This window comes from Bactrocera latifrons, unplaced genomic scaffold (genome assembly GCF_001853355.1).
Source record: "Bactrocera latifrons isolate USDA-ARS-PBARC rearing strain unplaced genomic scaffold, ASM185335v1 scaffold_182, whole genome shotgun sequence".
Classification (NCBI taxonomy): Eukaryota; Metazoa; Arthropoda; class Insecta; order Diptera; family Tephritidae; genus Bactrocera; species Bactrocera latifrons.
The window spans coordinates 108,604-125,329 of NW_017535319.1; the positions used below are offsets into that span (position 1 = coordinate 108,604).

General features: G+C 32.4%; 1 protein-coding gene across 1 annotated transcript in view; it reads right to left on the minus strand.

The window, feature by feature from the left end:
* LOC108967289 (sialin) overlaps positions 1-16,726 on the minus strand; it is a 33,746-nt gene that overhangs the window by 12,063 nt on the left and 4,957 nt on the right. Inside the window, 1 exon segment of the mRNA XM_018930596.1 lies at positions 270-430. Coding sequence (XP_018786141.1) covers positions 270-294 — 25 coding nt within the window. The 5' untranslated portion in view covers positions 295-430.

Consider the following 16,726-nt stretch of genomic DNA (forward strand, 5'->3'; position numbering starts at 1 on the left):
ATAATTTAAGTCTGTAGAAAATATTTTTTTTATATTAAATCAATGTAATTTTATATTTTTGGAACTTATTGAAAAATATCTGTTTTTGTATTTTTTTGCAATTTATCGAAAATTATTGATAAATACCTGTTTGTTTTTGTATCCTTCAAATATTTACATAACATTTGCGTTTTTTATTATATTTTTTTCTTTCTTAGAATCATTAATATTTTTCTATTTTTTTTTTATTTGAAATAATATTTGTATAACATGTTTTTTTTTATACTTACGGCATGGTAAATTTATGAACGCCATGATAGTAGTTTTGGTGGTTTTATAAGGAGGTAGWTGAGTTTTTTTACTTGACGAAGCGGTGCGTCGTTTTAAGTGTTCACGCGATTTTAGCAACTCATATCAACAAGAAAGAGTTAGAATATGGTTTTCAAAAAATCTGAAAGAGAAGATAAAGACAGTTCACYAAATTTGTATGAAATTTGTACTATTTCGATACACTAAATATAATTTTAAAAGTTTTATCAATATTTCTAACATGAAAAAGTCACAAAAAGGTTGATGGTTATTTTTTTATAAAAGTTAGTAAAATTTTCACAATTATATACCTTGAAGTTGGTTATTGGTAAAGTTTGAGAAATACAAAGAAGATCCAATTTAGAAATTCAGTCACGAAAAACATTTTTCATAACATTGAACTGTTAATGAACTCTGATTTATCAAGATACATAGCAGTAGTATAATATATGTCGTATATAAATTATTTTTAATTGGACAACTATAGCATATAGCTGCCATACAAACTGAACGGTCGGATTTAAGTTGTTGTATAGAAAACTTGCTTATTTGATAAGATATCTTCACGAAATTCGGTATGAATAATTTTCCAAGTCAAAACTATGATATGCGCTTAGCTGTCATACAAAATGAACCATTAAAATTAAGATAAAGGTCTCTTTATGCTCCTTTGATCAATAAAAAATGCACCCGTGAAGGGCACCCGTGTGGCACTTCGGTGCTTTAATTAAAATTTTTTTTTTTTTAATTTTTAATACACGTTGCATTATCAAAATGTGACTAATTCAATGATTTTAGCGTAATTCATACTTCAGATATRACTAAGTATGCATTACTGTATATAAATCAGGTTCTAAAAAGCCAAAAAAATATTTGCGTTTTCAAGTCTTCCAAAATGTGCAAATAAATACAAATGTTGCTGGGTATTTAACGGCGCTTCAAAAAAAAAATAATGTGTAGCAATGCATTTGACCCCCAGAATGTTAACGGACTCATAAACCAAAACCGTCAGCAAACATTTTATCGCATTTTGATTACGATTGTTCTGTTTCCTCCATGTTATGAGCTACATATCACAGCAATAAATTGTTGCAAGCATAGTAAAAATGTGATAATTAAGTCATAAACATGTACAACTGATAACCATAAGGAGCGTGTGATTATAAATAATTTAACTGGTTATTRGGTAATTAGAAAATAATCAATGCGCAATAACAACAAAGCATATTTGCACTATAAATCAACGATATTCAACGTCTGCAAACATATTTATATACATACATAAATAGGTGCTAAGCAAGTGCTCATAAAATAATTGATTTATGAAAGAAACTTTTCATTCTTTTGTGACTTTGTTTTATTGCTCAATTGACGGTTATCACTGGAAAAAGTGCATATCAGAGCGACCCGTGCACAAATATTTACACCGCACAAATATATACCCATCCATATATATGTGCGTGCGTGTGTGCTGGGTACATACAATAAAAGTTTGCTTTAACTGTTATCAACGGCAGCCCCTACAGAAGCGCCCGATTATAAGCGCACACGCACACAGCCATGCACGTACACATACTCGACTTGAATTAACAGTCGAAAAGTTTAAAGTTATTTGTCTGAGTGTCGGATTTGCAGGCATTACAAGATGTCTACCGACACCGTCGTGTTTCATCATTAGCTTGTGGAATTTTTTCTCGCTCGCTTTTATTTGCATGCGCCTGCTCGTGAGGAGGAGGTAGATATGAGTGCACGCAAAATGTAAATGCGCGTGYAATTTAAGTAATGACTTAGTATGCTGTAATTGGAAAGTTCGATTTGCAGTGTGCCACTTTTTAATTTCAGCTGGTCCACGTGGCTTGGTAGAGTCCGGATGCAGCTGACTTACATAAACAAACTTACTTATGCTCATTATTTATACGTCATTAAGCGTGCAGCACAGAGGAGGTTGTATATTTGAAATTTTTTCCCGAGTATTTTTTTTTTTTTTTTTTTTTGATATTTTCAGTTCATATGACGTTCTTGAGGTATTTTTCGGGTATTTCTTATTTCATATGACGTTCTTTGTGGCTTTATAAACAACCGCCGCAAAGCACTTATTCTTTTGCTTTGTTTAAATGATAATCGTCCAACAGTTTATTATTYTACAAATAATATAAATATGTTATGAAAATATTTTGTGCTTCTCTAACGAAAASAATAACTTTAAACTTCTTTGGTTACCGATTTAGGATCATAATAAAATTTTTTAGATATGATAATTTTTCATATGACGTGGCATTATAAACAACCGTCGCAAAGCACTTATTCTTTTGCTTTGTATAAATGATAAAGTTATTTACGTATTTTCAAATTGTAATTTATATTAATTGAATGTGTGATAGATTTATTAAACTACATTAAAGCTCTATAGTCTGTTATGCTTATCGAACTCTAGAATTTTCAAGCAATGCTCGTCATTTCTGTGAAAGTAAGTGCCTTGACGTTTTTGATTAAAGTAATGTAATCATAAAATAGTAAAATAATAATCCATTTATAATGGACTAGCAGCTGAAGTGTGTTGAATACTATTTACATATGTACGTGTGTATACATAACCGCGTCAGTGTTGTCTATGCCAATAAAAAAAAAGATACATATGTACATATGTATAGCACATATACATTTCTAACTGTAATCTTCAACTTTAATGTTGAATACGCTAGTATTAAGCGTATTAAGTGATGTCTGATGACATATTATTAGGAATTAAAAGAGTTAAGTAAAAATCCTGAAATTTGTGAAATACGGTTGCGTTTACTCGTTGAAAGTGAAAGTCAATGCTAATTACTTTCTGAACATTGTTTAGTAAGCATATGTAATATGTTATTGAAAGGACTAGAAAGTTACGTCTCTGTTGTTGTATTGAAGAAGAAAAAACGTTAACTCCAGTTGAACCTTTAGGAATTACCAGGAATTGAAAGGGATTGATCAGTTTATAAGGCAGCTATATGATATAGTGATTCGATAGCGGCGAATTTTGTAAAGGAGCAATTTCTTGGCGAGAAAAGCATGTGTGCAAAATCGATATTTCAGAAATTGAGGGACTAGTAGAAGTATATAGAAACAGACAGTCGTTTTGCCAAACTCGATTAAATATTGTAATAAAAACCATAGTTAAAAAAGAAATTATAAATAAAAGTATTTTCTATAAAATCTAAAAACACTAAATTGTTATAATGTTTAGATCATTGAGGATCTCAATAGCTAAAAATTCTTAAAACATATCGATGTTAAATATAAAATATAATATAATCTTAAATCAAAATAATTTTTAGGCTATTGAACGTCACAATAAATAAATTTATATATATTTATGAATTCTGCAAAATATTTTGTACTTAAAAATATTAAATTTGAGCGAAATGTGGAAAATTTTGGACTATATTAATTTTCAATGTCACTGAATAGCCCATAGCATAACTTGAAAATGGAAAGAAGCATACATTCAGGCGCACTTGACACGAGGTTCATAACGAACACATAACTAAAAAAGGAAATGTTTAAGTTATTATTTTTTTAGTTAAAAATAAATATAATAAATACATACATATATATTTATAGATATTATATATATGTTTGTATACAGATAAAATTATGTCAATACTAAGCAAAAGTCAAGTAATTATTATAATTTTTAATTTATTTATTCACTAAGTTTTTACCATGCTGTTATCGTCTGTTTTTCCCCTACGCCAATTGCTTTGTCATCAATTGGTGAAAGCAGAGACAATACTTATAGAATATATATATATTTATGTGCGTATATATTATACATATAGTAAATTGACATTTTGCCCTTCGCACATTTTCCGACTTTAATTAAGGCTGTACTTAATTCGTAATTTAAACTTGTTTTGCAGCAAAATTTGGCACAAACAAGTGTGTGAGTTTTGAAACTTGTATGATCACTTCATTGTTTACAAATTATTTATAAATAATACATTTTTATTTTTATTTTTTTTTTTATTTTACTGCAACATTTTAGAAAAAAAAAAGGAATATTTATCAGATTGCGCAAACTGGAAATACTGTACATTAAAAAATAGCTAACTAAGTTGCTTCAAGATTGTGTGTTCAGAAAGCTCGATAAAGCCGCTTTATATTTATATAAACCGTCTCAGATTTTTTCTCTATTCACGAAATACTAATAGTTTGTGTTTATATAACACAATTTTGGCTATGAAGTTTGTCAAGTTATAATAAATTTTTTTATAACTACTTTGCTTTGAGTAAAAGTTAGAGAAGAAAAAGTAAGGAATGAGACATCAATTTGTCTTATGCGGCTAAAAGCGCTCAAATTATCTCACCGGACTTATCTTATTATAGTTGCTAAATACCTAATTTAGAGCATTTCCCTGTACTTATCAAGTAAACATTTTCCGTATAACGTATTTCCAAAACTTTTCTTAAACTACTTTAGTCACAAAGGCATGTGAGTTTTTTTTTTGCTGTTCCTATGATAGTCGGTTCGACAACCGGAATGAATCTAACATTCCTCCATCCAAATACCGCCAACAGTTTAATATTCTACAAATAATATAAATATTTTATGAAAATATTTTGTGTTTCTCTAACGAAAACAATAACTTCAAAATTTTTTGGTTACCGATTTTGGATCATAATAAAAATTATTGGTATAGCTAAATGTCAAAACTATCAAAAACTGCTTTTCCAACTTTTTTTTTGTATTACCTCATTGCTTAACAATTATTAAAATTGTTTATGAAAGTATTGAAATATTTATATAATAATAACATTAAATTTTTTTTTTAAATATTAATTGGTTTTAAAAGTAAATATGTTTTCAGACTGCGTCGAGTTCAAGCAACCCCAGTAATTTAATTTTTAACAACAAATTGTAAAAAAAAAAATATTTTTACAGTACGATATTTATTTGCGTCAAGTCGCGATCTTGTTAATTAATGAACTTAGCCGAAATACGAGAATACTGTCGAGTTAATTAGCGGCACACATGCTTGAAAATTTGGTGCTTTTGTAAAAACAAAATTAACACTAGAATTTTTATATTTACCTTTCATTATTAGCGGGCTTTTATAGAAACTTTTCGGAAGAAAAAATAAAGCTCTACTTTATYTGTAGCAAATAAAGCAATTTCGTTGCGATAGGTTCTGATTCTTTAGATAGTCTATGGAAGCATAGAGTTTGTGAGTTGATTTCACACCTTTCGGTAGACTATTAATTCTCTCTTATTTTGAAGTGAGTTAGAGAGAAAAAGTTCTATGAGCATTAAACTTTTTTCTAATTAGAATGTGAGATGGTATAAACAGTATTTAACTTAAGTACTAGAACTTTGAGTTCTTTTTCCTACTGAAAAGACTTTAAGGCATTATTTAATCTAAAAAGAACTATAATTTGTATTTAGCTRAAACACTGCAAAAAACGTTGTGACTGCAATGCCATATCCGGTWTTTAGGCCCTTTTACTTTTCAGCCCTTATTCAGCTCAAAATAATGATCGTTGAATGCAGTGCTGAATTAGAAAGTCATAGAAAACCTTTGTAAGCAAATGTGAATAGCAATTGTTGTTATTAATAARGTACTTAAAATATGATATCATTCGATGATAATACAATTTTTAAAATCTTAATAATTGGCGAGTGATTTGTAGCTATTAACACTTAAGCTTCGGTAATTGAAACATATTTCTTTAGCTTTATTGGCTGCCTTCGAAAACTTCGTATTATTTTGAAATGTGTCAACATTTGTAAAAAAAAAAAATATTCAATCATAATAAAGCAAACAAAATATAAATTCTAAAAAAAAGCGATTTACAAGTGCTTAATATATTTAATCTCTTGTAATATTAAGTTCTTTGAACAATGCCTGTACGGTGAGTGCTTGTAAATAACTTGTACTTGTGCACTTAACTTCGAGTATTTGCAAATCTCAAGTTCAAAAGCTTAAGTGGCGTAAAGGGTAAATATACTTCGGTGGTTTGATAAGACAGTAAACTTTTTAGGTTMAAAAAAATTTACGCTTAGCGACAACAGCTTCTAATATACGAGAACTTTTAGATACAGAAAATATGGTAGATTACCTTTAACCCCTTACAAATATATTGAATGTATACTCTATAAAGTCTCTTTCTTGCTTTSGTGCTATAAAATGATTGCAAAACCTCTTTAAATGACATATGATGCTTTCAATCTCACAGCTTTTCATTAACCTTTAGTTGAGTACCTGGGGTCGTAGTAATTTCCAGAACTTTCAGATACAGAAAATATGGGAGACCACTTCTAAATCCTTAAAAATATTTTTAATGTATTTTTAGAGGCTCTATAAAGTCTGCTTTTGCTTCAGTGTTATAAAATTATTGCAAAATCTCTTCAAATAACGCAGTTGATTTTGACAGCTTGTCATTATCCTTTAGCTGAGCGCCTTGGGTTCTAGTAACATCAAAATGCACACAACATATGTGTATATATTATATTTTGCAGCCTACTCCAAGAACATTTTAAAATTTCTTTCTACACTGACTATATTGAGTTTGCCATGAAGTTGGTTGAACACCTTGAAGATCCTATATATTCAGGTTTATTCTTTTACACATACGCGAATCAGTCCGTCAGTTTTTGAGATATCGATCTGAAAATTTGCACAAATTCTTTTGTCCCCAAGGAGMTGYTCATTTGTCGAAATCGCCAATATCGAATCACTCTAGCATCTAGCGGCCATACAAACTGGCCGATCAACATCAAGTCTCAGTATGGAAAGCTTTTTTATTTGACAAGATATCTTCACAAAATTATGCATAGCTTCTTATATGGAGTAACCGTGCAATATACGGAGAATTTGTTTACATCAGAATACAATAGCATATAGCTGCCATACAAAGYGACTGATCAAAATCATTTTTGCTTTGGTGCAGTCGAGTTTAATATTTCTTTGGTGTGAATTTAGACCCAGAGGTTAATAGCTGTATARTTCATTGTCATTATATGTATAATTCAAAAGCTGCGTGATTTATCAAACGCCCATCGTACCTCAACTTGCGTGACGGAAGCTACATTGCCAATTGTTGTCAAGTCGAAATGTGTGCATTACCACAACAACACTTAATTGCAATTTGTGACTACTATTAATTTGGCTATTTTTTGTTGTGATTTTTTGAAACGAGTGTCTAAACTTAATTAAAGGTGTTGTTTTTGTAGTGCAAAATGCACTTGATTGATTTGCTAATCGAGCTATTGCAATTCGCAGTCGAGTAGTTAGTCAAACGTACCAAACTGTAATTACAACAGTCAAAAAGTTTCTGAGTGAGTTGTGTTTGCAATTGCTGGTATATACACATACATACAGACATACATTACAATTAACAATTTCGCTTTAAAAAAAATTTTAATGTTGATTTTTGTTTTTGTTGCATTAATTAATGCCAAATTCAATGTTCTTCGAGTCATACAATCATATATATGTATACATATACATATATATACATATATTGGGTAGTCGAAAAAGTCTTTTCGTATTTCTAATCAAACTTCAACTTATTTTTTTTATTTATACTAATAAATAATTAAGCAAAATATACTTCTTAAAACAAATAGTTTAAAAATTAAAAAAAGAAGGTTAATTGCAATTTTTGCTGTTAAGCCAGAAAAATCAAAACTTATTTTTGTTTTTATAATTTTTTTTATAATCAAACTTCTTATTTTTATCTACAATTACCCGCTTTGTCTATATCACACCACATCACTTCAAACAAAAAACTAGCAAATATACAAAAATTAATAAATAAAAATGTGTGTAAACTTTTTCAATAAAGCGGAAAGCTGAAGTAATTATGCAACACCAAAAACAGTTCATGCAAATTTGCATTGTATACTTTTGTAGCGAAACATCTCATTTTGATTACAAACMCACACACACACACAYACACATACGAACATATATACAYTCACAGCCAAATGTGAAGTCTCCAAGTGTTAAATAAGAAGACCGTAGCATAAGAAACAAAAATGGGTTTGTAAAAGAGCAAGAAATTACAAATGAACCGATAATAATTTATAAGACGCAGCACGTATTGGCCCAAACGCACGTGACTTACATTATTATTATTGACCAGCGGAGTAGGCAAGCGCCTAAGCAACCGACTAAGCAAGCCCGTGGCGCTTGGCTTGATCTAAATATTTTCGATATAATCCACTACCCATACGAATTATACCCAACACAATGAACTGCAGTGACAGCGAGTGATGAAATTTCGTAATTAATTTTCATTATTATAGGAGTAATTAAAGGTTTAGAAAACTTAAATTTTAAGTAATTCTAGATACTTAAACTTTAAATAAGTAAGCGATTTCGGCAAAATCCACACCTCCTAAATTTTACTGCTATTCGAAAACRCGAATGCTGCCTTTGTTATAACTATCATTTAAGCCGCATGCTACTCTCTATTTTGGATGTTATTGTTGTAGCGGTAGAAAACATTCCTGATGAAATTTCGAGGAACAGTGCCTAGTTGACAGTAGTTGACCCTACAAAAATCTTATTCCGTTCCGATTACTTAGACCCGACCACGCTGGATCCTTTAGATCGATTAGAGATAGAACTACTCAAAATTTTCGTTGGACAGAGTTGAAGTTCTTCTACAACTTATATCACTCTCTTACCCAAAAAGTTCAGGGAACCTTCGAAGAAATTTCTATCTAATATCATCTTTCATGATTTAGACAACCGCACAGGTAGTCTAAAATAACACATATTTGACTAAAGTTAGACGCAAGAACTTGTCTTCTGCAAAATTTATGCATTTTCCTCATAAATAAAGACTTTACTGCTTGATCTTGATGGATCGGTTGGCAGTTCATTGGATACCGCAACTTTTTGGCGCATTATCAACACCTAAACTATAGGAAACGGGTAATAGGGCATACAATCGATCATTCCTGGACKATTCGATTCAATACCTACAAATTGTATTGCCAGCACACGCTCGCAGAAAGGTTCTGACAGATGGAGTAGACTGCAGGAAATATGTATATCCAATGCAATGCACCAGGRAAACAATGGAGCACCTATTGTGCCCATGTTTCGCATTAGCAAGACAACGCTGGAAGTATAGTAGAGCAGAGTCTGTTAAAATTCGGGTCAAATATAGGCATCTCAAAGGATGACTACTCCTCAAGGACCATGATACTGAACTCATCTGGTATCAGAAAGGACCAAAACTGGTCTATGCGTGGCTTATTGGCCTATCATATTAACCTAACATCCTTCCAACACCTACCTCGGATCTTAGCTTTGAAATATATGAASTAAGATTAGGAAGTTCAGATTTCGGTTGAACTCTGAGCTGGTGGTCACGGCATTCTACTACTTGAGTATGCTGGGGTGACACATAGCAGAAACGGCTGGCTGGTAACTGCCTCCGTCACGTTAAACCCATGGTACCTCACAGTACGTTGTACGTTCTCCCCGTCATCGTTTAGTTAGTGTTGTAAATGTTGGTTGCGAGAACTTCCTCTTTACGGTGGGCGGCTCTGAACGCCCACCACATAAGTACCTGTGTCAACTCTCGGTTTCGAAAATCAAGATAACCTTAGGACGATTGAAGGCGGCTTTCTTCGGGGCTACGGATAKCGGCTCTGAGCGGCAATGAATTCTTTATACAAACTAAACGAGGAGAAGGCGAAATCGGGAGGTGAAAGGAGTTCGGAATTGACACCCATCTGTGAGCGTAGAACCAAGCGTAACGGAACCAAGGCTACTAATGGGGACGGTGTAGCCTTCATGCCGTAAGTGTCAGGAGTAGTTCTACTAGGGAAAGGAAGCCATTATAAGTCGTTAGGTGGCGGCATCACCAGTACTATCCAAAGAACGTCAGGATAACTACGAGCGCAAAATGGAAAGGAGAGCACATGGTCTTTGAAACTAAAGCCAATTAACCACTCAGCGCACAGTCCAGATTCTAGGACTAGAATGCTGTCTTTTATGAAGATCTTTATCTCGGCTTTGATCGTTTAGTTTGTATACCAGCAATATGCTATAGTATAGATTTTATTGTATACTAGCCAAAATTATGTACCATTGCATTTAAGGGGTGATCCAAGTAGAGGTAGTTCCATCAATAGCATTCACAGATCACACGTGAGTCGCATCATTTGGCGGCGCCACTTCCTACGCATTACATCAATCAATGGATTTATTAAGAAAACACTTCGGTGAGCAGATAGTTTCACGGTCGATTGGTCACCAAGATCGTGTGATATCACACCGTTAAACTTTTTTCCTGTGGCGATATGTAAAGTCTATAAGGACAATCCCGTTTCGATTCAGGCCTTGGAGCAAAACATCTCCTCATCTTTCGCCAGTTACCAGTCGAAATGTTTGAACGAGTCAACGAAAATTAAACTTAAGGGAGGGACCATCTGAGACGTACCGCGGCCAAAATTTTAAAGAGACAATCGCCAAAAAACAAATGTCAAAGAATGTCTTTCGAATGATAATAAACATTKCCCATTAAATTTGAAGTTCCTGTGGTTTTTCTTCAAAAAGCTAGGGGATCTCGAATTGGACCACCCTTGATGAAAATATCCGTTACAGATGTTTGCTGGGTATAGCGTCTTTCACAAATCCATGTTAATAATTATTTACATAAATAAATATATTCAATATTTTATATGATTTTAATTATGTAAAAAATTATGCGTGACCAATTTTAGTAGCAAYAAAAAAATTGCATAAATAGTAGTAGCAAAAATATTTCAATGTCAATGAACTGAGKCAATGCATAAAGTGAATAGAAAATATGTAAAATTTGTTAATGAAAGTCTACTATCAACTCGTGAATTTTTATGGCTTATTTAACAACAAAAAATATTTGTTATATATTGCACTAGTCTTGCTAATTATAAACCAAACCAGCTACTTACAATGACGCCTAAAAATAACTGTACAGTAAACTGTGTACAGTTATATTTTATAGCACGAGTAATCTGGCGAAAACCGTTAATTGCATCACTACTTCGCACTCAACTACTATATACAGCTGTTTGCATTTAAAACAACCGTAGTTTTATAGCTACGTGGTAAACAACTTACTATTTTCGCTATAAAATCATATTGCAATTCCACATGCAGTTTGTTATCATTCACTAAAGCTACTAGGGGCTGTTACAGATACACAATTATATGCCAAGTTCTAAATATATTATGCATTTATTATATGTTATGTGTGCACAATGTTTTCAATATAGAAGTGGTTGAACATAAACACATGTATGCAAAGTGTTTATGTGGTTGAACTCTATATTGAAAACATTGTGCAACAAGGTAAATATTTATTAAATTAATGGCAGCAATCGACCATACTAATAGCTCATATGCTACTATTTGCCTTTTTTCGCCCATAATTTTTGCTCTAACAAATTACTTTTGTTTAATTTGGATGTAATTATTCCATTAACTTTGGCATAATTATACATATATTTCTAGCGAAAATAAAAAKGTTAGTTACAAATCGTGTTTGTTCTCTTAACTATAAATATGATTCATAACATTAAGTTGTGTATTACACATAAGAACATGCGTGTCCTTCTTTTTATGACGAATAAGTGAGGTTAGGAATCGGTTTGGAATATGTAAAGAACAAAAAAAAGAGGAAAAACGTATAAGAACTGTCTTCGAGAGCATGAAAGTGCGATTAGGCCTTATYTAACTATATTCCGTTGAATTTAAATATAAGTACTACGAACTAAATGAAAGTGAGGTTAAGTGCTAGACACTGATMTCAACACTTACTCCTCGAATTTTCCGCTTTTGTCAGATCAAGGCATAAACACCTCGGATCTCACACATTTAGACATCCACCTAAAATTCGGGAATGTAACGGCACCTAAGAAAAGTTGTGGTCAGGTCAGGGCGTTTCACCGATAGCTGATGTAAAACTACAGGAGTTTTTTGTATGGTTTCACAAAGGTCTATACATATTTATAATAATGGAGAAAGATTTGTATGAAAGTTCTTGGAAGGAAGTTAAAAAGAGATTAAGTGTTTACAAATTATATTCAGATAAATTCGAGGAAAGTTCTTGAAAGAGTCTGGACGAGAAGTGTAGTATTATTTAAAGGTATTAAGATAAATTTGTTTGAAAGTTCTTGGAAACGTATGAAAGAGGGATTAGGTATTCTCTAACTATATTCAGATAAATTTCGATAATAGTTCTTGGAAGGGAATTTATCATCTGGCTGCACAAAGGACTGTGCATAACAGTTTAATAAGTGTTATCTACCTACATAATGAGGGATCAGCCATCTAACCTAACCTAAAACAGKTTAGGTATTTCTAAACTATAAACAGAAAGGTTTTGGTGAGAATTCTTAGAAGAAAATGAAAAAGYGTTAGGTATTCTTAACTAACAAGTATATTCAGATAAAAGTCGGTGATAATTCTTGGAAGAGCTTGAATGCGAAGTTAGGTATTCGCTAGTTATTTCTAAGTTCTAAGATATTCAAAACATTTTCTAAAAAAAATTGTTTTGTTAGAACAATAATTAATACTGTCGATTATAACTCATGTTCTGTCAACCTGAAATCTATTATACATCCATAACTAGTCAAAGGGTGATTAAGATCACATTCAGATCTTACTATCAAATATTTTCCTAGACGCTTCGAAATATTGTATAATTACTGAACTATATGCACACATTTCATGGAACAGCATAACAACAAAACTGTTATGACTATTATTATTAAGTGTTGAAAAAAATATTTTAAGAAACGCTCAAACTTAATTAGTAATTTTGAGAAGTGAAAACAACAGATTTACTAACAGCTTAAAAATAAAATCTATGTACGTTTAAGTGTTTGCTCATAAACTSTCTCATACATATGCACATACACATGCACTCACGTGTGCAAAAGCACATTTAGCGGGAATTTACATTTGCTAACTATTTTTTTGTCATTTTACAATTTATCACATGCTCATTCATTTAGAGTGTCAAGGAAAATCAATATTTCGCTTTAATTACAACGAATTAGCTGAAGAAAAAAAATTCCCAAAAATGCGCACTTGCATRCAAAGTTTAATGGATTTAAGTAATTTGGAGAATCAATAAGTTTAAGTATAACCGGTTCATACCTGCGAATTTCCAAAAAATTAATATAATAGACAAGTCTGCTGAAGTAAGCTGGAAAGATAATGATCAGAGCAGAGACTGGGTATTGCACATGCGAGTGTCATTGCACAGATTGGTACTTACATACACATACATACATATGTATATGTATTAAAATATATTTATGTTTGCACATACTTTATTTGGTATTTACGCGTGCGCATGCGCAAGTGCCTTGGTAAAACACTGACTGGCATACACAATATCAATAACTAAAATATCAACTAATTTAATATATTTGGGTATTTTATACAAAGCGAGGTGACAAAAAGAAGAAAAGGAGGGAAAAGTAACAATAGAGCACATTACTTAGTGAGTCTATTTAAACAGATATTTCACATTTTGAATCTTTTTCGCATTTTTCGTTGGATGAAAAACTTATGTACTTATATTGAAAAAAATTATCAAAGGCAATCAAGGCAACGCTACGATCTTCGAGTCCGTTTTCGGCAATTGGTCTTCCTGATTTCCGTCATGTTTTAACATAGAAGCGCAAAGGCTCGCTTAAGATTGCRTGAGGAGGGTGTGAGATTTCTTTTAAAATGAATGCTGCTTTTAAATGTGATCCATTTCGAGGTTCTTTACTTTGTTAATGAAAAACCAAAGAAATTGAAAATTTAATATGAAATGTTAACTATCATTCGAAAAAACATTCTTTCGCAGTTATTTTTTAGATATTATTTCTTTCAAATTTTGACCATCCCCACAAGAAAATGTCTAACGGTGTGTTAGCACACGATTTTGGTGTCACTCCGCCAGTCCAGATCCTGAAATTATCTGCTCACCGAAATTTTCTCGCAATAAATCCATTGATTGATGTGATGTGTAAGAAGTGGCGCCGTTTTGTTGAAAAAAAAAGTCGCCGAGATCATGAGCTTCAATATCAGGCGTCAAATGGTCGGCGCGATAGCAGTCGCCATTGACGCTTACGTTGTTAAAGGCATTAGTTTTGAAGAAATATGAACCGATCATTCCATCGTCCTACAAACCACACCGCACACTCTACAGGTTGCTCTTCGCCATAAATGCGCTAATTTTGCTTGCTTACATACCCAATGAGCCAGAAATAGGCCTCATTGCTGAATAAAATTTTGGCTCGAAAACTTCTGATCTTTATAGAGCTTTTCAAGAGCCCATAGAGCRAAGCGATGTCGATTGGAAAGGTCGAACGGCTTATACACGCTGTATTTTGTACGCTTTCAATTTAAGATCTCGACGTAAAAAGCCCCAAATCGTTTCATATGTCAGACCGAGTTTCTGCGAACTGCACCGAATCGACTCTTCGCGGTTTTCGTGTACACTCTCAGCTATGGCCGCTCTATTTTCTTCAGTGCGTGCTGGACGTGGCCTATCGAATATTTTCCAATAATGAATGCTGGGTCTCAAGAAGAGTGAAGGTGTTTTAAATGGTAAGCCCAGTAGGCCGATTATGTTAACCATAAGTTGAGCGTAGCAGGCAGAATGAGAATTTTCGTAATAAAGTTGAACGATTTGTAAAAGTTGTTCAGTCCCAAGTCTTTCCATGATGAAATGTATATGTCAAAYAATACTGAACAAAAMTAACATGACAAGAAAACGCTACTGAAAAAAATACCTCTACTTGGATCATCCGGTATATAGTCTAAAATAATGTACCATCTAAATCAAGGAATAGAAACAATCCTGATTAAAAAAATGCATTTCTAGCAAAAAACCGCTTAAGAAGATTAAGCGCGGGTTCTAAAATGTTGCTAATTTACTCGGCGTACTAAAATTAGACTTAAATATTGATTCACTCAAAAGACCTGTTATAGCGAACTGCTGTCCTGAAAAAATTCCACCATGGTCTACTACCGGCTTCAGTAATAAATTTCCTCAACCATCTCAGTGAAGACGCCGACAAACCGGGTTCGCTTGTATACACAGATACATGTATTATCATTAACAAAAATATGACTGCAGCCATGCTTGTAAATATGTGTGCTTATCAACAAGATTGCATTGAATGAGCGCGCRCTGTGTGACTTGCCAAGCTTTATTGACAAGCGTTATTCGCTTGTTGTGTTTACTTTAACTTAGCTTAGCTTAATTTAGTTCGCTGGTGTGTTATTTTATTCAGCACTTTTTTATTGCTATTTACTGTTTACCGTTACTATCGGTTAAATCTACTTTACTTTTAAGCATGCACCGGCAGTGGATCGTCTCCCGGCGCTGGTAGTAATTAACACGCGGTGGTCTTTGGTGTTTTAACATAGTTTTCGCATCTAATTACTTAATTTGAATGGTACTGCCACTGAAAAATTCCATGACAACATGCACAACAACAATGCGGTATCTTTTATTGGCAAAGCAATGATGCGTTATAAAAATTAAAACACAAAACAAAAAAAAACAAAAAAATAGCAAAAACACTTGAAAAATTTGGCATCATTTATTTTATCTTCGTTTCTCCGTTGTTTTATTTTAATGTCGCGAATAAAAAAAAAAATACTCGTTGTTATTTTACTTTTAGTATTGTTATAATTTCGTGTTTTTGTTGTTATTTGTTTGTCAACAACATATGATTGTTGCTGTTTGCGGTTTAGTTTGGCAATTTCTATTTTATTTTTTAACTGATACTTGAAAAGTATTCAATATCACACACCCATAAATGTACAAATATGTACCCCTATATACATACATACTTAAAAAAAATATATATACATATGGACAGCACTTAGTTGCTCGCATGCACGTGAAGCGCAGACAGCATTCAGGAAATTTCTAGCAACCAATTATGGCACACTCTAAAACACCGTTTTCGGCGTACAATTTTGAATATCATCGCTCGTCATCGTACTGAATTGAGCGAACGTGCGCCAACATAAGTACGAGTACTTGGCATGATTGCAAAGCAACAAACAAGATGCTAGAATCTTGAAGCAGAGAAATTTTTTGTTATTTCTAAATCCCAGCAAAAATTCGAAACAGGTTAAAAATCTCCTAATACTGCTTTAAACTTTAATTGTACGAGTAGTGGATGTAGATGAGGTTCGAGTTATTAAAAAAAAGCAAAGAATGTACACTTTCCATCAATACCATAATTTATCGAAGTATGTTTTTGTAAGACGGTTATGCTTCAAAAGAAAATTTTGAAGAACTAACAAACACAATAAAAAATCKAATCTTTCCATTAAAACCGAAATTTTCTGTAGAATACTTTCTATAATATTTTAMCCCAATGCTTCAAAGGATATTTTTTGAGAACAACTGCATGTTTTATTGAATTAAAAATATT